This window comes from Marmota flaviventris, chromosome 11 (genome assembly GCF_047511675.1).
Source record: "Marmota flaviventris isolate mMarFla1 chromosome 11, mMarFla1.hap1, whole genome shotgun sequence".
Classification (NCBI taxonomy): domain Eukaryota; kingdom Metazoa; phylum Chordata; class Mammalia; order Rodentia; family Sciuridae; genus Marmota; species Marmota flaviventris.
Window position 1 is genome coordinate 71,134,766 of NC_092508.1, and position 24,590 is coordinate 71,159,355.

Below are 24,590 nucleotides of genomic sequence, written 5' to 3' on the forward strand. Positions count from 1 at the left end.
CACCTCAGGGATCCAAAATTACAATTGTTCCACCTTGCATTATTCTCAAATTGCTGATATGGCAGACAGCCACACTGTTTAAGGAGTAAAAATACCTGTTAACAAACTGGAATATTAGCAAGCTATTAGGTTTTGTTGTATGATGACCTGAAATTCATGCGGAAAAATAATAGATCTTAAAATTTATTTCCATCTTTACAAAAGAAACGAGTGCAGACTTAAATATATATGTCTTCAAATTAACAGATTTTTAGCATAGAAAATTAAGTTCCAATTCAACACAAACATACAATACATACATCATAAAAATACTGACTCAGAGATCCCAGAGAAACTCCCTCTTTCTTTCTTATGGATAAAGAAGAAATTATAATTCCCTAGGTCATGAGTCCAGTATTATATCAGCTGTAATGTGTGTTTATGTGTGCATACACACATGCATGTAGATTATATTTCAATTTTATACTTTTTGTGCTTAAGACTGAAGGATCACAACTGGTATAAAATTAATAAAACATATAAAGATAATTTTCTAGTTGTCAGACACTGGAATTCTGTAGTATTCTTTTGTCCTGTATTCTATCTCTCTATTTGAATGCTAATACTGTTTAAAGCTTAACAATCAGACTAACACCTAAAATTCAAAATCTTTATTCTATTGATGTCTTTGTATCTTGAATTGTTTTTCAAATAAATGTGACATCTGCAATGAACTTTTATAATTCACTGAGAGGAAAACAACACTAATTTTTTTAGTCAGAAAAAGAATTCATCTTCTATTTTACTTTTTATAAACTCTTTAAATCCCTTTTACAGAGTTAGAAAATTTAGTTTTCATGTTGTATGGAACTAAAGTGATTTCAATATTTGATTCCAATTTTCCTTCATAATGAGGGGAGAATATTTTAGAATAATGAAGTTTCAGGCTTTCTCGAGATCCTAGGCCTTAGTTCCTCTTTCTTAGATAACTGGGTGAAGTATTCAAGATTAGAAAGCTATTAGCCGCGACTCCATTAATCTTAATGGTGAAAAGGGAAAACAAGGAGAATAAATGCTGACAGTTTCTTTATTTTTTTTTTTTTTTGTTTTGTTTTCAATAGCTATCAAAGTATGGTGCACATTGGTGGATTGGACTTCAAGAAGAAAGAGCCAACGATGAATTTCAGTATGAACCTAGATTAATTTGCACTTAATTTTGTTTGACAAGTTTTATGTACAAAATGATTAGACTAGATCTTAGCGATCAATTTGTTAAACAACCTTCAAACATTATCTTTAACTTATAAATTTTCATTTCCCTAGACAACGACATATTTTTTGAAGTCTACACCCATGAAACCATTACCCCATTCTATGCCATAAACATATTCACACCTTAAAAAGTTTTGTCCTGCCCTATTTCTTTGCTTATTTTTGTGATAAGAACAGTTAAAATAAAATCTACCCTCTTAGAAAATATTTATGTGATACAATATTGTTAACTATAAGTGCTTTGCTGTACAATAGTATTTTTCTGAGTTTAACAAAATATTATACCTTTAATCCATGCCCCAGAACTCCAGAATGGTGTTAAGAGTTAATACTGTTTAAAGCTTAATGATACTTAAAGATGTAAAATGAAAGGCCCTTAAAGTTTTTAATTTTCCTACAGTTGGAGAGATGGATCACCAATAACATACCAGAATTGGGACAAAGAAAGAGAAAGATCTGTGAATAATCAGAGCCAGAGATGTGGCTTCATTTCTTCCATAACAGGTTATTGTATTTATTCTTGATTCAGTTTATAATACAGACTTCTCTGGAGGCTTGAAATCTCCTTTTTTATTATATCAGTTCAGTGAGGAATTTGGTGACTTTTCAGTTGACTGTATTTAATGTCATAATCTTAAGGCTTAATGACATTCTTTCCATTTAATCTATATATTTGTGTCCTTGAAAATAATGTACATCTAGATAAGTTCCTCCTCATGAGCCAAAACAGCACCAAAAATGGGTCCATTGAGACTGCTAAAAAAAAAAAAAAAAAAAATGTGCTTGACAAATCTGTTTTCTCTATGAAATTTCAATGTAGAACCATGTTTTATCTATTTCTTGTATCCAATCTAAAGATGTTCAGAACTTGAACCTCTATGAAATTTACTTCTATTTTCCCTAGCAAACATTTTGATTCAATTCGGCATTCTTTTGCTTTTTTTTTTTTTCTTTTCTTTAAATACCTGGCATTGACTAAGCATGCTTTGTGAGAGCAAGGGTTTACAAATTGGATTTAAAAGCACACTGATGCTGAAGTCTGGTTTATTTTCATCAGCACAGAGCTTTTGGAGTTGCTTGTCCACTGTCTCCTCCCACACTTTCTAATTAAAGATCACAATATCCTGGAATCTAACAGATTCATAACTAACCTGGGACCCATGTCAGGAGAGGGAAAGCAAACCTGAGTGGGAGGGCCTCTTCAGAGAGTTAGGAAAAGAAAACAACTTGTGGTTAATCAGCTTGCTTTTGCCAGCAGGTGTCACAATAGCCTACAGAAAAGGGCTAATTTTTTGAGTCTGGGAAACAAGCAGCTCATCTGCATTGAAAATAGCATTCCAGCCCCTACTTTAAAGCCAGCATCTTTTTGGCTCATATTTCTGATACTAGACTCCTGAACTTTCCCTTACAATTTGCATGCATTCTGCCCTGTTCTGGAATTTATTACTTGAATGCTAATGAAATGCACTCTATAACACTTATTCTGAAAACAACTCTCCTACATTTAAAATCAGTTTTCAGGAAGCTAAGGACTTGAGGTTGTATCTTGCAGTGGACATGTTTATATGAGTCTGGTTTTGTGAAGGGTCAATACTAGAGAACTACTAATTTCTTAGAAGTTCCTAAATTAATTTTTCTAAATTATTATACAGGTTGAGCACCCTTACATGTAATGCTTGGGACCAGAAGTATTTAAGATTTCAGGGTTTTATGGATTTGGGTTATTTGAATAGGTTATGCCAGGTGAACATCCCTAAATCAAAAATCTGAAATCTGAAATCCTTCAAAATCTGAAACTTATTGAGCATTATTTTGGATTTCAGATTTTTGGATTGAGGATGTTCAACCTGAATTTTCTAAAAATAATAATAATAAAGTGGAAATGATCATCTGTTGTTTTGGAATCTTTTTTTTCTGTTCATTGAAGCTGTATATCCGAAAACAAAAATATTACTCTATTAGTATTATTCTACCCAGGTCAAACATTCTTAGAACTTTAATCAGTTCTGGGATTTTAAGTTGAGTTACTTTCGTTTATTTATTTATTTATTTTGCATGCAAAAATTTTTACATTCTTAAGAATTACTGATTTAGCACCTTTCCCAGTTAGCTGGTGTCATTACAGTCAGTAATTAAATTTAATTCCATTTCTAGATTTAAAATAATAAATTTTGGAAAACCATAGTAGTTGCATAGCATGGAGGATACCTACAAAGAGTCACCACTGTTTCTGAGCCATTTCTAACCCACTCTCTCCTCCAGGACTCTGGGGCAGTGCAGACTGTTCAGTCTCTATGCCTAGCATTTGTAAGCGAACCAAGTTTTGGATCATTGAGAAGAAGAAAGAGACACCAAAAGAACATGGAACGTGTCCCAAAGGATGGCTATATTTTAACTCTAAGGTAAAATTGTTTTCAATGAGCTGCCTCTGTTGTAGCTTTTCACTTCGGAAAGTATTCAAAAAGTTGGGGTGACTTTAAAAAGCCATGAGTTATCCATCAGATCTGGACTGCTTTTGTCCAACTTTCAAGAGATTGGAGAAGTTTTCTCAACCGGCTACCAGCACACTGGTTTCATACAAGAGGTTTGTAGCATAGAAGTTAACTAGTAAGATCAAAATAAACACACAAGACTCAATTACCTTTTTCTTTGACCAGGTCTGAGACGGCCCTCCCTCTGGCTCCCACCTCGAACCACCCGGTGGGGCAGCAAAGCATACTCAGGACTAGCAGGAGAGAGAGAGGGCACGCCAGGGAGTGGCCTTTTATTGGGGAACAAGAAATTCAGGGGAAAATTCCATCCAATGAAGGTCGAGGGGGACAGTATTCCAAGGTCAGGGTCAGTGATTGGTCTCAGGGTCAATGGTCAGTCACACCCCCACACGGACAGGCTCTCACACCTGGAGAGGGTGGGGATTAGCTCTGACACAGTTTGGCCAGAACGCCTCACACCCAATCAGGGAGGTGCCCAATCACGTGTGAGAATGGCTTCCCACAGTTTTCCACTTAGGAACAGATCTTTTGCAACTAAAAAGGCTTTGATAAAAACAATCTTGACACCACTCCTCATTGCATGCTCAGTTTGGTTCTTATTTTTGACAGCCCTTCACTGTATTGAATGTTTCATCACCTGCGATGCACGTATGTGTATGTGTGGTGTGTGTATTGTGTGTGCAAGTGTGTATGTGTATATATGCAGTGTGTATGTGTGCACACGTATGTGTGCACATGTGCCTGCTTGTCTATGTGTCTAGGCTCTGCTCCAAATGAGCTGTGAACTCCAGAGGACCCAGACTCTGTCTTCTCCTTTTGTGTCTTCCCTGCCTGGAATCAGCAAAGAGCTCTATATACCTGCGAATTGATGAACTAATAACTTAGTTTGGTCAATGTCATCTTGAGCCTCATAAAGCTGATACTTCCATGCAGAATTGAATTTAAGAAAAAAAAAATCGCCAGTGGGGATATTGTAAACCAGATTTATTATTTCTGATACTGCCTTCAATTAAGGCCTAGACTTTCCTTCCACTCCTTATGTTTTGTAATAAAATAACTTTATAGGCCTTAGGTGGAAGTAATTAAAATGCATCCCAAATTATAATTGTTTAACTCCTAGAGAATTAAAAAACCCAAACTGTGTCATAATTTCATATGCTAATATGAAATTGGTCTTCAATTGTGGACAGCCAATTTTCAATCTGAGTGTTCCGTTATGTTGGCAGGGCATTTTCTCCTTCTTTGTGATTTTCCTCTCATTGTTAATTCATGAAATGAAGTCACTTGGATTTTCTACACAATTATTGAGCACCCTCTATATATTTGACACTGACTTAATTTTAATTTTTTTTTATTCTGTGGTAAAATACATATAACGCCGAATTTACCATTTTAAACACTTTTAAGTAAACAGTTCACTGGTGTTAAGTACGTTCACATTGTTGTGCAAGGAATCTCCAAATTCTTTTGATCCTGCAGAACTGAAACTCTACACCCATTAAACAATAACTTCCTATTCTTTTCCCCCATACCACCCTGTCCCCAGACAACCACCATTCTGCTCTATAATCTATAGATTTGACCATTTTAGATACCTCACATAAGTGGAAGCATACAATATTTTTTTTAACTTGCATATTTCACTTAGCATAATGTCTTCAAGTTTTGTTCATGCCGTAACATGTGACACAATTTCCTTACTTTTTAAGTCTGAATAATATTCCATTGTATGTATATACCACATTTGTTTATCCATTCATCATCCATTGGTAGACATCTAGGTTGCTTCCAACTGACTTTGTTGGATGATTTCATATGCATTCCTCCTATTGAACTTCTAAAAGATACAGAATTACTATTAACAATTCGCATATTGAATAATTGTATTACCTTTCTGAACATTCACAGTAAACAGGCATTAGACTGAAAATCAACCTCACATTTTCTGTCCTGAATCTGGTAGTCCTACTCTTTCCTACACTGTCTACTTCATATTAGAACTTAAGGACTGCATTGCAAATGATGATGGAACACACTGCCTTTCTGTTAGAATGGCCAAAACCTAGTACATGGACACCACCAAACGCTGATGAGGAGGTGAAGCAACCAGAACTCTCATTCATTCCTGTTGGAAATGCAAAAGGGTACAGCCCCGGTGGAAAATAGTAGGAATGTTCTTACAAAGCTAATTATACTTGTATAATTCCATACATTCCATACATTCCATAATCACACTCCTTGACAATTATCTAAGGGAGTTGAAAACAACATCTGTGTGAAGTCTTGCATGTAGATAAAGCAGTTTTATTCATAATTACTAAATTTAGCAACCAAGATGTCCTGCAGTAACTGAAAGGACAAATAAGAACTCTGATATATCCAGACAATGCAGTATCATTCAGTGCTGAAAAGAAACAAGCTACGGAGCTGTGAAAAGACATGAAAAAACCTTAAATGCATATTACTAAGTAAAAGAAGCCAATCTGAAAGTACTCCAATGCTGTATTATTCCCACTACATGACATTCTAGAAAAAGTAAACTATATAAAGACAACTTTAAAATTAAGGGTTGAGGGCTGGGGAAATAGCTCAGTTGGTAGAGTGCTTGCCTTGCATGCACAAGATCCTGGGTTCTAATTCCCAGCACCACACATTAAAAAAAAATTTAAGGGTTGAGGGGAGAGAAAAAATGAACAGGCTTAGCACAGAGGTTGTTTTAGGCACTGGAATACTCTATATGACATTCCATGGGGGAATACACCTTGTTATACATTGGTCCAAACTTATACAATGTACAACACCAGGAATGACCCCCAAGTGAAAACTGTGAACTTTGGGTGACAATTACAGGTCAATGTAGGTTCATCAATTGTAATAAATGTTCCACACTAGTGGGGGACCATGATCATGGGGGAGGCTCTGCATGTGCAGAACTGAGGTTATTATGGGGAATCTCTGTGCATTTCCTATTAATTTTGCTCTAAAACTAAAACTGTTTTTAAAAAATAAAGCCTTCAATTATAATAATAATAAAAATAATTGCCATTTCAGCTTAGCCCCATGATAAAGTAGGATTGGTGCACTATGAAATATTTTCTAGATTATATATTACTATAGCATTGAGGTATACTATTTTTTAGTAACTAGTACTTTCTGTTATTTCCCATTTTCTCAAACTTTAGGATCTTTCTACCAGTTGTAAATTTTACATTCCATTATGAAAATTGTATCACTTATATTCAATAAGACACTGAGTGTTACTAAGTCTTTTACTAAAATGTTTGGCAATTGGTTTTTAAAGCATTTGTATTGTGTGTGCCACCACACCCAGCCTCTCTACTCTATTTCCTATCTCTCTCAATTTGCTTCTTCTAGATATTTCATTTAAGTGAAATCACCATGTGTTGTCTGGCTTATTTCATGTAGCATGGTGTTCTCAAGCTTCTTCTAATGTTTTAGCATATATCAAATCTGCCTTCTTTTTGATAGCTGAATAATACCCCATTGCATATTCTATGAATTGCCATATTTTTGTATATCCATTTCATTTGTGGATGGGCCCTTTGGTTATTTCCACCTTTTAACTACTGTGGCTAATGCTGCAATGAACATTGATATGTACATTTCTAAGTTCCTATTTTCACTTCTTGTGGAGATATACCTAGGAGTATAATTGCTGGCTCATATGGTAATCCTTTGTTTAGTTTTTTTAAGGAATAAATGGTTTGCCATAACAACTAAACCATTTTACAATTCTGCTAACAGGGTATGAGGATCTATATTTTTTCCCCATTCTTGTCAACACTTATTATTATCATTTTTGAGTGTAGGCATTCTAGTCCACCTGAGGTGTTATCTCACTGTGGCTCTGATTTGCATTTCTCTATTGGCTAATGATGTTTAGAGTCTTTTCAAGTACTTATTGGCCATTTGTTTATCTTCTTTTTGAAAAAAATGTCTCAAGTTTTTTGTCCATTTTTTAATTGGGTTACTTGTCTTTTTATTGTTGAGTTATAAGAATTCTGAATATATTCTATATACTAAATTCCTATCAAATATTTCCCTCATCCATTAGATTGTCTTTTAACTGTATAATTTCCTTTGATGCACAAAAGTTTGTAATTTTAATGAAACTCAGTTATCTATTTTTTCTTTCGTTGCTTGTGCTTTGGTATCATACCTAAGAATCCCCTGCCAAATCCAATGTCATGAAGATTTACCTCTCGGGGCTGGGGATGTGGCTCAAGCGGTAGCGCGCTCGCCTGGCATGCGTGCGGCCCGGGTTCGATCCTCAGCACCACATACAAACAAAGATGTTGTGTCCGCCGAAAACTAAAAAAGATAAATATTTTAAAAAAATTCTCTCTCTCTCTCTCTCTCTCTCTCTCTCTCTCTCTCTCTCTCTTTCTCTCCCTCCCTCTCTCACTCTATCTTTAAAAAATAAAATAAAATAAAGGAGAGAAATTTTATTTAAAAAAAAAAAAAAAGATTTACCTCTATGTTTTCTTCTAAGTGCTTTTTGGGTTTAGCTCGTATATTTGGATTGTTCATTCATTTCTTGTTCATTCCTGTATGTGACTATTAGTTTTTCACAACTGAGTGATAATGACTATACAAGTATATCCTAGATATACTCACTTTCTGGGTAGAAAATGGTCACCGGTTACAGAAGGTGTTTGGGGTTTTACAGGTTACACTGAGAGGTGACTTGTCAGTTGGGGCATTCAGGAAAGAGATTGTAAAAATTTGAGATTTTTTTTAATATTTATTTTTTAGTTATAGGTGGACACAACATCTTTATTTTATTTTTATGTGGTGTTGAGGATCAAACCCAGTGCCCCACACATTCTAGGTGAGCACTTCACCTCCAAGCCACAACCCCAGCCCTTGAGACTTGTTTTACTGCTCAAGGATGGGAGGTTTACAGCTTAGTGCCCAGTGCTTATCTTGTCCTCTGGGGGTCATCGTATTGTGACTGGGACAGGATTAATGTGTAGCTTTGCTGTCATTGGAAAAGAATTTACTGGGAAAGGATCAACACTTATCCTCTTTCTAGGTACTGCCATTTTAGGATTGATGTATGTCTCCTTCCCGGGGATTGTCTTGTCACTAGGAAAGGATTTACTGAGGAAGAATCAATGTTTTGCCTCCTTCCTCCCTCCCTCCTCCTGGGGCACATTGTCTTGGGGGTTACCATTTTCCATGTCCCCACTTTACACTTTATCCATTCTTTCACTTAACTATGTTGCATAGTGAGAATTCAAAAACAGGACACAATGTTTTCTCTTTTGGAGATTACAGACAAGAGGGAGAATAAATTTTAATAAGCCAGCCAGGAAAATAACTATATCATTTAAAACCATGATGTATGTGATAAAGTCATGCAGTTCTTTAAAAGTATGTCATAGGAGGACCTGACCAAGGTGGTCATAAGATAAAGATCATTAAAAGTAGCATGTGTTAAAGGTCCTGTGGTGAGGGGAAATATAACAGTTAAGAAACTAAAGAACTAAGCTAATAGAAGATGAAACAAAAGAAGTAGGCAAGTGATATCATTGTAGAGTTTCTGGTTTTATCCTAAAAGGAATGGGAAAATCCCGAAAGGTTTTTAACTAAAGAGGGCCATAACCAGGACCAAATTCTTAAAGGTATCACTCTTAAAGGTATCACAGTGCCAAGGATAGATTGAAGGGGGGCAGGGTGAGAACAGCTAGATAGCCATTGCAATAGTACAGGCAAAATTAGTAACTTGGGCTAAGAGGGTGGTGGCCAAGATCGTGGGGTAGTAGGGGTAGGAGAAGCGGGAGTGCTTTGCAAAACAGAAATTCCAAATGGTAGTGCAGGAGGGCTGGTGAAATGCCTACGAGGGCCCAGGCTTACTGTGTGCTGACTGTGCCATTCAGTTGTCAGCAGGAACACTGGGGAACCACCCAGTGTCAAGAATTCCATTTCCAAATGTTGAGCTAGAAACAATTTTGAGACCCAAAATAAATGAATAAAATAATCTTATATGTGAAAATTGTAGGGAAACAATAGCACCTCCTTAATTCACAGCAATAATCAGAGGTACATTATACAAGATGATCATATTTTGCAAATGAGTCAGTAAACAATGTTAAGGATGTTGTACTGCCTCTTGATGCTGTGCTTTAATTATTAACAACACCATTTCAGAGAGTGTTAGTAAATATGTTATATTTTTAGAAACAATGAAGTTGTGGAAAGGGGAGGCCACATTCCACACTGCCGAGCTAGTCAATCCTGGCTGAAGCGAGCATGTGGGGAGCGAGGACGGAGTGTTTTTCTGGAGAGATTTAATGCGCTAACGGAACCAATGAAGTTCCTTGGTATTTGTGAATGGTTCATTAGTGTGACTATCTGAACACAAGGTGAATTCGCATTAAGTGATAAGACTTCCCAATAATTAGTGTGTGCCACTCTTCGGAATTTGTAATTAGAAGAAAGAGGCAGAATGAAAAGAAATAGATAAAAGAATAGTTGTTATAAAATTAAACTCCTTATAGCCAATTCAGTTTCTTTGTGAAGCAAACAAGGGAAAGGGAAGCAGAAGAATTGAAAATACACTTCCTCCTTTGATTGGTAACTCAACTTCAGGCCAGATCAGGGGTTCTGGTTTTCATCCTAAAAGCAATGGAAACCCTCTGAGGAGCGTAAACTCAAGAACGACATGTCCAGGCTGGGGTAGTGGCTCAGTGGTACAGCGCTTGCCTCGCACATGTGAGGCACTGGGCTCTATCCTCAGCATCACATAAAAATAAATAAATAAAATAAAGCATTGTGTCCATCTAAAATAAAAAAAAATATTAAAGAGGAGGAGGAGGAGGAGGAGGTGGAGGAGGAGGAGGAGGAGGAGGTGGAGGAGGAGGAGGAGGTGGAGGAGGAGGAGGAGAAGGAGGAGGAGGAGGAGAAGGAGGAGGAGGAGGAGGAGGAGGAGGAGGAGGAGGAGGAGGAGGAGGAGGAGGAGGAGGAGGACATGTCCGATTACTTTCCTATGTTCATACATGAATACACAAACAGTGTAACTCCACATCATGTATAGCCAGGAGAACAAGCTATACTCCATGTATGTACAATGTGTCAAAACACATTTCACTGTCATGTATAACTAAAAGAACAGCAACAAAAAAATAATGATATGTCAGAACTGAGTTTTGAAAAGGATGGTCTCCTGCGGTTGACACTTTGAGCTGGGTGGTTCTTGACTGCGGACTAGTGACTTGTTCTGAACCTTGCAGGGTGGAGCTGCTGTCCTGGTCTCCACTGCCAACGTTGATGGCAACCCTCAGACATTGTCACATGATCCCTGAAGGGCTAAACTGTTTGAGAACCACTGGGCTCAATCTAGAATGCCTGAGGATGTCGTTTGATAACCATTTTAGGATCTGTTGTCTAATTTTTTTTTCCATAAATGTTTATTAGTCACATTCCTCTGGTGTGACAAAGAAGAACAAGACTTACTCTTCACTTTTAAGGTGTATATGATGGTGGGGAACGGGTGGGAAATGATGAATTTAGAAGAATGATGGGAAAGGATTGTCATCGTTCTAAGGCAAGATAGGAAGGATGCTCCCTCAAGTAGGATTTCTACATATGTGACATCATCCTGTAACTGGAAATGTCTCAGTAACAAGATCTTGGAATCGGACCTATCTAAAGACTAGGGTTGCTATGTTCATTGATAAGCAAATTGAGCATGAGAGAGGAATTCTCAGGAAATTCTAGATGGACTGTGCTTTGCATAAAGTCTCTCCTGACTTCTCTGGAACTTTGCCTTTTCCGTTATAACCTTTCTCTTCTGTGTCTCCCTCTCACCTAAGCCCAGTTAGTCCTACCAACATTTTAAATTTCATTGAGCTTTAGGGGTGGCGGTGGGGAAGAAAAGCTTATCTTCAGCTAGGCCAGTCCTCCATTTCTCACCCATCCCATAATAAGAAGCCTCCACCATGATAGAGACATGAACTCTCAGTGCCAAATCCCATAGCCTTTCTGTGTTCCATTTAACACTGATGGCTGGCCTTCCTTTGTTTCTCCTTTTCCTGGGTGTCCTTGGTTTCGCCCTAGCTTCTCCTCCCATTGGGCTCATTTTATTTTCCTTTTTTGGCTTTTATGATGGACTTACTGACCAAATGGCTGACTCTAAATATTTGGTAAATTGAAACACCTGATGTGGCTCCATCTCCCCGTATTCCTTGCTCACTCAAAGTGAGGAAGGATGCTTGGAAATCAATTCAAGCTAAGCTGTTCTTTGCCACTCACAGACTTCTTTTATTAGATTAAATCTGCCACTGCAAACTTTGTGAGCAAACTGGCTCCTCTTGAGGATCCATGGCCACTGCTCTGACATCCCACATGACAAAACACATCCTTGTTTCTTATCTGCCTGATGTCAACACAGGCATTAGCCCCAAGAGGAACAAGACTTATTCTTCACTTTTAAGGTGTATATGATGGTTACTTTAATGTCTTTGGAGCAGCTGCCCAAGTAATTTTCAAGGTTGATCTATGGGAAATTTTTAATTCACTTATAAAACTATAGAAATGAGCACTTTGTTTTGGTGTTTTTTGATAGTGCCTTTTGGTGAGGATCCCCAAAGACCCAAGTGATCTGAAGAACTGGATGGGTGCTCAAGATTTCTGCATTGAAACAGGGGGGACACTGGTTGCCATTGAAAGTGAGGTGGAACAAGGTAGAGTATTCAGGGTGCAGACAGGCCAAAATAATCATTTTTATTCAGGTATTAATTAAAATGTTCCAAAACATACTAACGTTTCCAAATCAACATTTAAAACATTGTACTGATGATACATAAATTTTCAGTTTACCCAGTAAGCTTTATGTCATGACATCTATACATGTCTGCGTACTGCATTGATCATAAGCTGCTGAGTTTTGAAGATAATAGAAAGAATAAGATCTGCATTTCAAAATGGCTAAAATTATCTCAAGTATAGTCTACTATAATTGCACAGTATGATTTTTAGATCCCTTTAGATTTAACTACACACTTTTATTTGATATTTAGGTAATTATATACTATAGCTTAACTACAATAGATAAATCCTCTTTTGTTTAAAAAGGCATTGAATGAGCACTGGAAATTGTTTTGTTAATGATATGATAAAATTTCTTGTTATCCAGCTAATTTCTGTCAATTTAAACTCAAACAAAAGTGCAGAAAAAAAACTCCATTACCTTAACAAGGACAAAGTAACACATTCCTACAATTGATTCATAATTAAGTTTCACTGTCATTTAAATATAATTACAGTTATAAACAGAATTCAATGATTACCCTAATGGTTTATATGGTATTAAATTAGATAATGTATTCCTATCTTTCAGCTTTCATCACTATGAATCTTTTTGGCCATAACACTAATGTGTGGATAGGGTTACAAAATAACGATTATGAAAAATGGCTAAATGGAAAGCCTGTGACATATTCTAACTGGTCTCCATTTGATGTAATAAATGTAAGTTTTAAGATTTATTTTGTAGAAATCATTTTAGCCAGAACTCTCATTCAAGACTTGCTTACTAAAGCTTTTTTCTTCCTATATTTTTAGGTCTGAATTTATATTAGTTTATTATTAACATATTAATTTTTAATAATGTAATTTCACCTAATTTTCATGTGTTTCATAAATGTAATTATTTTACTCATTACAATTATTGTTGATTTTGGAGGTTATGAAGTGATTTGTGAACTGACTTATTAAATGCAAAGAAAGAGGGGCTGGGAATGTAGCTCAATGGTAAAGCCCTCGTCTACCATGTGCAAGGCCTTGGGTTCAATCCTCAGTACTGCAAAAAAAAAAAAGAAAGAAAGAAATGTTAATAAGAGAGTAATGCTCTTTTGATGTCCTAAATACAAATTTCAATGTTTTATATTATCATATTTTTATAACATTTATATTCTTTTAAAGATTCCAAGTCATAACACTACAGAAGTTCAAAAAGACATTCCTCTGTGTGCCTTGCTGTCAAGTAATCCTAATTTTCATTTCACTGGCAAATGGTATTTTGAAGATTGTGGAAAAGAAGGCTATGGGTTTGTTTGTGAAAAAATGCAAGGTAAGAAACATGTTTTTCTTATTCCTTTTTATTCCATATATAAAAATATGGTTTTGTATTCCTTTCATTTCCTTAGTCTCAGCCCCCTTATCTTCCATATTTGTTTTCCACAACTGCTTAGCAGTTCCACAGCTAACAGTGGGAGGCACTTATTCTTTCTCTTTACCTATGGTCATGTAATCCCCAGCACCCTGGGACTATGCTATACTATAGTTGTGTTCTAAGGACTGCAGAGACCACTTGACTGGTGACTAATTTTATGCATTTACTTTGGCCTCTTAAAGAATTGTCCTGCTTTGTTCTGGGTTACATGTATGTATTAGGCCATTTTCTGACACTATAATGAAGTACTATAACAAAGTCAGCAAGCTAACTTATAAAGAAAAGAGTGCTATCTTGGCCCATGGTTCTGATCTCAAGTAAAGGGCCCCTATCTAGTAATGGCCTTCTTGATGGCAGACTTAAGGTGGCACAGGGCATCACATGGCAAGAGACAGAGAGAATAAGTGTACCCTCTGGTCTGTCTCTCCTTATAAAGCCACCAGCATTCAAATCATGAGAGCTCACCCTGATGACCTCATCTAATCTTAATCATCTCCTAAAAGTCCCATTTGTAAAACTCATAGTCAGATAAATTCTCTACCGGCTTCATACCTCATTAATGAGAATGAAACTTCAACATGTGGCTCTTAAGGAACATATTCAAACTACATATAAACCATAGCAGCATCTATTCAAGCAAATTTGTAAAAGTCACCAAGAAAACATTGGAAAAGAATCAGAGAAATAAACCAACTCATACACCTTCTTGGAACCCTAAAAATGGTCTCTGTGGCTAAATATGACGCATAGTATGTTTCTAGATCTAATAGGCAGAACCCCCAATGACTTCTGGTATAAATTGCCAAAGCCATCGTCTTTCCATCAGTGTAACAAAATACCTGAGATCATCAACTTATAAAGAGATAAGGTATATCTTGGCACATAGGTTTGGTGGTTCTAGTTCATGATTGATTGGCCCTGTTGCTTGGGGCCTATTTCAAAGCAGCACATCATGGCTAAAGCATGCACCAGAGCAAAGCCACTTACCTCATAGCCAAGAAGCAAAAAGAAAGGAAAAAGAAGAGACTGGGGTTCCACAATCCCCTCCTAGGGTATGCTTCCAATGACCTAAAGACTTTTCACTAGGCCTTACCTCTTAGTGGTTCCACCACCTCTCAATAGTGACACCCTGGGGTCCAAGCCTTTAACACTTGGACTTTTAGGGAATATTTATTGTCCAAATCTTATCACCACACTGTTACACATAGCCAACAGGTTCAGCAAGCAACATGAATGCATTTGAGTGATCTCAAGTAATAAATATAGAAACAGCAGCTTCCTTTCATTGCGCACTAGTTATCCCTGTACGAGAGCACCCTAGATGGTCGCAGTTTGCATCAGGCTATGTGGAAATCTGGGCAGCCTAGCCTATGATGCTTACCAGGAATATGAATCACACTTCTTAGTCCTGCACACCTGTGAGCTCTCTGAGGATGCTAAGTATCAACCCATCCTCAGCAATTCCAGAGAAGCTCCATTTCTGGTTCTCAGTTATCACTGAGGCACAATGGCCAGGAACTACAAGAAGATACTGGATCAGTAATGGCAAGAATAATATGGAAAGCCCCTTGTAAGGGAAGAAATGATATCAGAATAGCATGTACGTTCACATTTAACATGGACCTGGCACTGTGCCTTGGGTTTATGAGCATTATGCCATAAAACCATAAAGAATTCTATGAAAGAGGTCAAAGTCTCCCCATTTTACAAAGAACTTGATGATTAAAAAAATAAGTAACACTCAAGCTTGAGGGTGATCGATGTCTCTCAGTTAAACACAATGATTCTATTCTGCTACTGTAACACTGATATTTTTCTTGAAATTTAACCTCAGATCACTTGCTGTCTCTGATATTTTGGGATGTTCTTTCCTAGACAGTGTAGAGAGTGGTGGGTGAGAACTGAGACCCTGGAGTGCCCCACCCAGGGTTTCCTACTCCACCTCTGTAAACAAGCTTCTGTCAAGTTATTTATCTTCTGCAAACTTTGATTTCAGCGTTTATGCTCTGTGCATATATAATGCTTAGTACTGTTCCCAGCACATGTTTAAGGAATGATAGAGTATTTTCAATTATGACTATTTGATTTAACAAATGCTTGCAAATTACAATGAATACACAAGTTCTGCTCTTCTTTCTTATAAATATGTACTCACTTTGGGCTTGAAACTAAATCACTCGTCTGCCTGAAAGAACAAAGAAATCTGAATAAAAAGAGAAAGACAAAGTCAAGAACCCCTCCTAGTTTGGGGTTCAGGATGTAGCATAGTGGTAGAGCACTTGCCTAGCATGGGTTCATCCCTGGTACTGCAAAACAAACAAACAAATCCCACAAGAACATCTAAGAGCCCCCAATTTGGAACTTGGCTTCCAAGAGAGATCTTACTTTTTCAGGGGAAAGAATAGAAAGATCATGTTGCTCAAATTCACTTATTTTGAAATTTGATAGACTAGATTACATAGGAAGAAATTCATATGTGTAAAAATATAGATATATAACTCAGTTGAGGGGGCAGTCAAATTGGTGTTTGGGCCACATATATAAGAATTTGTGTCTTTAATTTCACTAATCATTATCATTTATAAATAGCTACTTTGTTATTATATTGATTTTATAAAAATAACCATAGACGGTGCATAGAGACTGGCAAACAGACTTCTAGCAATAAATAAACTGATAATAGAATTCAAATCTTCACAAGTTGGTAAATATATTAATTTCACTTTGATTTTGCAATATGTTGCTATATTGAGATAAGAGTTTCAGGTAAAAGTCAATTTCCCACTTTGCCACTTTCACGGGTTGGGCAGCAAGTAGAGAGTAGGAGTTATGTCCAGAAGTAAGGAAAGGGAAGCAAGAAGCAACATTTATTGAGTGCCTGCTGTTTCCTAGAAATAACAGTATGTATCCCATGTGGATATCTCAAGGAATCCTACTCATACTTCTCTAAGGGAGATCATATCAATGTCTCATAGACCAGAAATTTGAGTTCAATTTGCTCAATGTCTCTTAACGAGTTAGAAGGAGGAATGGGATTGAGCCCCAGACCTTCTGACCTATCCACACCTGGCCATGTTCCTTTCTAACCCTAAGTGTTGTAAAACCACAGAGAGAAACTCAAGGCACTTTGTATAGTGCAGAAACTTTTATTTTGTTTTCATGTTTTAGTTGCTCTGAACTCAGCCTATCCTAGTACACACTGTAATACAAAACAAAAAGGTAAACACACATATTAAAAAGGAAATATCTGTAAGTCAAACAAGACTCTCTTTCCCCATGATCATAGCCACTGCTAAACAGGGAAGTACTGATAACTACAGGCTGGAAAAACTTCCCTTTTAACTTATAAATCTTGACTCTCACAGGTGACATATTAATAGTAACTTTTTATAGGAAGTATATGTTTCTAGCATTTGTTAACTTGAGTTTTTAAATTTCTTTTTAGAAATTATAGACTAAATATGATAATGATTTATAGTCTTAAAGTGTAATAAGTGTTTTATTTGAGAATATACACTTGTAAAACTAGTTTTGCAATGCAATTGATGACAACACAATATATATTAATACTCTTTCATGAAGTGTGAATTTCTGCCATAACAGTGGGTTAGGCTAGTGTTGGTAGCTACTGAAACCTGCCCAAGGAGATTACCGGCAGCTCTACTAAAAGTGGTCTATTTGACAAAAGAGGGTCAAAAATGGGAAATCTTTCAAAATTAATGCAATCTATATTTATAATTTTGAAGAAACTCATTTATTAAATTCCCTTAAGATTCTAATTTTTAGCATCCCATATACTTTCAGGTAGTACCCTCATTTAATACATAGTCAATTCAGGAAGAAAAACTCTCTGGTCAACCTGGATCATCATGACGGGGATCCATGCTAGATTTTTCCTCCTTCTTTCCCATCTAGATGCTACAAATTATTTTGTTGTTCTTTTTGTAGATACTTCGGGACACCACGTGAATACATCTGATATGTACCCAATCCCCAATACCTTAGAATATGGAAACAGAACGTACAAAATAATTAAGGCAAATATGACTTGGTATGCAGCAATAAAAGCCTGCCTGATGCATGGAGCAGAGCTGGTTAGCATTACAGACCAGTATCACCAGTCCTTCCTCACTGTTGTCCTCAACCGGCTAGGACACGCCCACTGGATTGGACTGTTCACCACAGATGTAAGTGTCCTAAGTGCCCTGGAATATCTTTATATAATTAAATTTCATGTCTACCTCCTTCATGATGGGATCAGTGAAATTAGCACAGGAAAAAAAAAAATCCCAGAAATAACAGTAAATGTAACATTTAAATAATTAGTAAAACAACTGACTAATCTTGTGAGCGGCTTAACTAGAAAACAAAAGAGTGTATGTCTTTTGGGGATAAACATCCACTTGCCTGATTTCTAGACATAATAAATAGCCTTCAAAAGTCTCTGAAATTTTCCAGACACATCTGAATTCCATCCCATACAAATACTGGAACACATTTTAAACCCAAGCTCTGCAATTGGGTCAAATTGGGTCATTTGTGACATTTAAGGAATCACCAAGAAAAATGGCTCACACTTCTTGCCTGATTTTTAAATAATTCCATACCTCTTAAAATTTAAACATTGTTTTTATTTTCCTCTAGGAATGTGATTTGGAGAATAAGGTTCTTTGCTTTATTGTTTTTTAATAAAAGTAGTGAAAAGTAAATTCTATTCTCTCTTGATCCCTAGTTCTACTCCCTGTGTTGTAAGCAGTTTCTTGTATGCCATCTAGAAATTTTCAATGGATATACACGTATGCATCTATAATGAGTGAATATGTACATTGTTTTTAAAATACAAATGAGATCACACTATGTCTGCTATCCTTAAATTTGCTCTTTTAATTTAGTATAGTTTTTATAACCTTCCTGTAAGCACATAAAAATCTCAAGTATTCACTTGAGATTTGTATGTAAGAATACACCACAATTTATTAAATTATTCCCCTGAGAATGGGCATTTGATTTTTTTTTCTCATCTTTTTTACAATCACAATGCACAACAAACATTCTTGTACAGGTAGGCTAATTTCCTAGAAATAAAATTGCTGAATACACTAAATTTTAACAAGTACTGCCAAATTGCCTTTCAAAAATTTGCACCACTTTATATGCCAAAGGATTGCATCTAACTTTTACATCTTTTTTCTTTTTCCTGGTACCAGGGATTTTTTTGGTACCCGGGGGCCACTTTGGTACCCACTTAACCACTGAGCCACATCCCAGCTCTGTTTTTTACATCCTTAACACTATTATCAAAATTCTAAACCTTGTCAGTGGGGTAGCTAAAAGAATGATATTTTACGATTATTTGTTGTATTTTTTGTTTTACAGAATGTTTTATCTTTATGTAGTAAATTTTGTATTACGGACTCTGGATTTTGTATGACTTGGAAAGATTTTCCCCACATCAAAAGTATAAAAAAAATAGCAAAGTTTTCATTAATGCTTTTATGTTTTCAACATTATGCTTGAATCTTCAATCAATCTAGAATTTATTTTGGTGTAAAAATCAAGGTATTGACCCTATTTCCCTCTGATTACTTACTAGGAAATTATGGTTGCAAGAAGCCAATGATTCCTCAGAACCAAAAAAAAAGATATCATTTGTGGTAGATACTCCTTTTTATCAGGCCATATTCATAAGCAGTTCTAGGCCCTCTAAAAAAAAGAATAGAAGCAGAGATATTTGTGGGAACAGTGGGATGCTCGCGGCACGGAGTGACACCACAGCAGTCATGGTGAGGAAGTGATGGCTCACCTTCCCTCCATAGAATGGTCTTCATTTTGACTGGTCAGATGGCACCAAATCCTCTTTCACTTTTTGGAAAGATGAGGAGTCATCCTTCTTCGGTGACTGTGTTTTCGCTGATATTAATGGACGCTGGCAGAGCACAGCCTGTGAGTCATTTCTGCAAGGTGCCATTTGTCATGTGCCCACTGGTAGGTACAATTCTATTCAACTGAACAAATAACACGTGTGCTTCTACTATATGCAAGGCTGGACTGAGCAGGAAATACGAGCATGAGTAGTAGAAGTCTCAGCCCCTAGTAAGTCTCTGGTGTCTGGTCAGTGATATAAAGACAAATAATTGCTATTCCAGTATGGGTACCAAATGAGATAAGAGAGGTAGCATCTGTTGTGGGAGTTATCAAGAAAAAAGAAAAAGCAGAAAGGCTTCTCTTCTTTTAATTTTTTTTTTAGTTATTGATGGACCTTTATTTTATTTATATGGGGTGCTGAGAATCAAACCCAGTGCCTCCACACATACTAGGCAAGTGCTCTACCACTGAGCCACAACCGTAAGCCCAAGGAAGGCATCTTGAAGGACATGACAGTGAAGATGAGCCTTGAAGAATGGGTGGCATGTAAATGGGAAAAAATAGGACAATAAAGGTGAAACTTAACTCAGAGCACTATATAGCTTCCTGAGATCTCAGCTGTCAATCAACAGGACCAGAATCAAAAGCCACATGCCCCCACTCTCTAATATGATGTTAATCCCATTTGAAAAGATCCCTTCTCCTTTATTACTATAGTGTGTATAGACAATTCCCTAAACTAGAGAGATGGCTTATATATGCCAAAAGTCAGGTAGCAGAGAGGCTAGCTAAAATATATTTCACTAAAATATAAGCTCTGTAAACTCACAAGTACTTCTGATATACCTTTAGCAAACTGTAAATCCTCAATAAATATTTGTTATTTTTTTAAGTTCCGTAGCACTAGCTATTCTCCTTTTAAATCTCTCATTTCACAAAAATGTAACACTTACTTATGTTTTTGGTACTATATCAAATAGCATACACAATATGTAACTTTAGATCAAAACAATTCAGAGTTAAATGTAAATAAATATATGTATATTTAAATGTATATGAAAAAATTAATTCTGTTTCTGAAACACCATAAAAGCTATCTCTCTCTTTTCAAGAACAATGCATCATTGAGTACTTTAGAAGTATCCAGCACTAATGAATTTAAAGTCCCAGATTATAAAAAAGATATTGTTGTTAGTTTCCTTTTATAGATAAAGGAATCAATGTGGGTAATGGGCCCACAGTCACACAGCCAGTAAGTGGCAGAGCCAGGATCTCAGGATGGATGAGTCTAACTCTCATGCTTGCCCTCTGAAGTAAAGTCCCCTCAAATTTACCTCATTTAGGGTTGGGGTTGTAGCTCAGTGGAAGAGTGCTTGCCTAGCATGTGTGAGGCACTGGGTTTGATTCTCAGCACCACATATAAATAAACAAAGTCCATCAACAACTAAAAAATATTTTTTTAAAATGTGTCTTATTTGTTTTATTTCATGTCATGTTGCATTATTTTTTCTCATAGGTTTATTAGTGAGGAAGGATTTTTTTAAATCTATGATATTCAGCACTGCATGAAACACATTTTGTACATTTGGAAGTCCCTTTTGCCAGAATCATTGAGCTGTCACTATTTCTATGAATCACATCCTCCAGATGTCCCAACCTTTAGGATACCAATTGCAAACATGAAAGATAGCCCCCCTCACCCAGTCACCACTCAAACTAAGCTATGTATTAATATACACTGCTATGTTTAGGTAAAGATTGTTTCTGCCAGAAATGCTAGAAACTGGCCCTAGTTTTGTAATTATTTACATTAAATCCTATCTTTCAGAATATTACCATGAAAATCTTATTACATATATTTATCTTGGTCTTTCATAGAATATAATGTAATGTTTATCTCAATAAATGGAGCCAGTCACCACCCTGAAATCATAACTGGTTTTTCTTCATAGAAACAAAACCATTTGAACACCCAGTGTTGTGCTCAGAAACATCTATTCCCTGGATAAAATTTAAAAGTAATTGCTACAGTTTTTCTACAGTCCTAGACAGCACGAGTTTTGAGGCTGCTCATGAATTTTGCAAAAAGGAAGGTAATTCTTTTGTGATGGTAAAATTCTTTCATGTGCTCCTTCTTGACATTTCAGTAAACAATGTGTTTTTCTCATTTGTCTGATTATTTAGTGATGTTAGGAGCAACAAAAACTATAGAAAGCAATAAATACTATTAAATTTGCTTGTTTGGGGACAGATAATATATGCAACTTAATGTCCAGTGTAGAATTTGAAAACCTGAGATGATGTCTCAGTATATTGCATTTTCTGAAGGAGATGTTTGAATGCATTTGCATTGTGAATTTTTAATGTTCTCTAAAATTAACATTCTATGTTTTAACTTCTTAAATGCAATCTTAGTAAATGTGCTTTTATCTTAAACTTTTTATTCAAAATCACTTTATTCATAATAAAGATTTTTACTTTTCAAAGTCTGCACTTTGCAAATAGTGGCATAGAAGACATTTTTAAAATGTGTAGACACAAATACTTGCTCATTTGCTACTTGACTCTTTTATAGGATCTAATCTTTTAACAATCAAGGATGAGGCTGAAAATTCATTTCTCCTGGAAGAGCTTTTTGCGTTTGGTTCTTCTGTCCAGATGGTTTGGTTGAATGCTCAATTTGATAGTAACAGTAAGTGATTTGGGTAGAGAAAAGGAGAGGGCATGAATAAATACACAGTTGTTAGGGCTAATGATAATGGCATCTGTGAGCCAGAAAAATCTCCTTGCACACATTTGCTTTGAAAAAATAGCACGAATCCTGAAGCCATTTCTTCCACAAACAACATTGCTACCCTGTTCTATACCTTCTTATCCTCTGGAATAATCCCAGAATAGCAAAAATAAAAATGAACAACAACAAGTTTACCTTTACGATTACTGTGAAGATGCTTGGCTGGAACTGTGTATTCAGCATATCACACCAAAACCAGACTGACTGGAAAATGCCCCAGGTTTCTAAATGTTATAAAAGCACAATAGAGTTATGGAAATGTTTCAGTGATAAATTGTGCTATTAGAATTCCTATTTGCTACTCATAAAAACCAGAGTTTGTAATAAAATGGAAGCCTGGTATTCTTTTCTTTATGTAATTGATGGTTATTGAAAGGTACTTGTAAAGAAAATTATTTTCATCAGCATAAAGAGCTTGTAACAGTGGTATACCAAAGTTGGGGGTGAGCCTACCCTTAAGGGGAGCATTTTAATCACTAACCTTATAGAGTTTCTAGCAGATGGTGATAATAAAAAGCAAATAAACTTTTAGCTAGTTTTGTTTTAGTTTTAAATTCTTTTCAGTCAGTGCATCCCTCCTGTATATGGGATGGTCTCCCACTGCCTCTAATCCCTTGGCATATGACTGGCTTGCTATTATTAAAGACATTCACTGTAAAATTCTTTTAGAACGTAAATCATTTTATAAAGACTTGGAGGTTAGGACTCAAAAGAGTGTCCTTACATTGATTAGTTTCATTTACTCAATAATTTCTTGAAATTGGCTAGAAATTACATGGAATGTTTCAAACTGTTACACTAATAAACATGATATTCTAAATGTACTAAATAGAATAATGTATCTAAAATAAATAAAGGGTAATTCACAAGTCAACTTCATTAATACCTACCTTTGATGTTGAGTTCATGACTGTCCTCACAGAGCTAATGCATCAGAGGAGAGAGTCTCATTAAACTTAGGGATCGATTTTTATGGTTCATTGCAGTCTTAGTATGTTTGAAACAATGCATATAATGTATAATAAGTCAGTAATATTTTCACAGATGAAACCATAAAATGGTTTGATGGAACACCCACAGACCAATCAAACTGGGGCATTCGGAAGCCAGACATGGACCACCTCCAGTCCCACCAGTGTGTTGCCCTGAAGGTCCCCGAAGGAGTGTGGCAGTTAACCCCATGTGAAGAAAAAAAGGGGTTCATATGTAAAATGGAGGCAGGTGGGTTAATCAGAGAGTAAGTCTTCATTGATTCTACCCTAACTAACGTTGACCCACCATTTCAGCATTTCAAGTTTTTAAATCTAAGTATTTGGAGAGTTTTCAGATAGACTCTGGAATTATCATTTTGTTCTGCATAAAACAACTCAGAGAACATTTCAGCTCCTTCCTCTCATATGAAAGAAAAAAAAAAAACATTGTAAACCAACTCATTCAAAGACTCTTGTTCTTGGCTGTTAACCCAACAAGCAAATAGAATTAGAATGTAAAGCAGCCAACTCCATTCTGGTGATGCTACTCAGAAGGTTAAGTTTGTCTTTGGCCTCAGAAAATACACTCTATATATCTGGCATATTTGTCATGAACAGGTAGAAGTGATTCTCTGTGTCATGACATATCATGACATAAGCATGATATGTCATAAAAGTCATATTTAACTTCATCCTGAGTAACTCGCTTAGAGTGATCAACAAATAATTTAGGAATCAAGTCAGAAGATTCTAGTCAGTTGCAAACAACAGTAAAGATTTTTAAGGTAAGATGTCAAGAAAGATCATTGACTGTGAGAAGGTGTCTGTCTATAATAATCAGATCAATTTCTAGATGACAATCTTATCAGCAAGGAGGAATTTGTATGCCCGGAGCTGCTGGATAAGACCTCAGAGAGATAAGGTTATGGAATCTAAAAACGATGAAGAGACTATTAGAAGATGGAACAGAGGAGAAAAGAGGCATTTTAAACAAAAAGCCCATCATGGCTTAAGGCGGG

General features: G+C 36.2%; 1 protein-coding gene across 1 annotated transcript in view; it reads left to right on the top strand.

The window, feature by feature from the left end:
- The window catches only part of Pla2r1 (phospholipase A2 receptor 1), a 120,668-nt gene that overhangs the window by 92,118 nt on the left and 3,960 nt on the right, over positions 1-24,590 (top strand). The window contains exons 18-28 of the mRNA XM_027937987.2: positions 1,101-1,165; positions 1,652-1,755; positions 3,514-3,653; positions 12,334-12,451; positions 13,108-13,238; positions 13,692-13,839; positions 17,890-18,128; positions 19,758-19,926; positions 21,759-21,899; positions 22,382-22,498; positions 23,645-23,821. Of these exons, the coding sequence (XP_027793788.2) occupies positions 1,101-1,165; positions 1,652-1,755; positions 3,514-3,653; positions 12,334-12,451; positions 13,108-13,238; positions 13,692-13,839; positions 17,890-18,128; positions 19,758-19,926; positions 21,759-21,899; positions 22,382-22,498; positions 23,645-23,821 (1,549 nt within the window). The remainder of the gene's footprint in view (positions 1-1,100; positions 1,166-1,651; positions 1,756-3,513; positions 3,654-12,333; positions 12,452-13,107; positions 13,239-13,691; positions 13,840-17,889; positions 18,129-19,757; positions 19,927-21,758; positions 21,900-22,381; positions 22,499-23,644; positions 23,822-24,590) is intronic.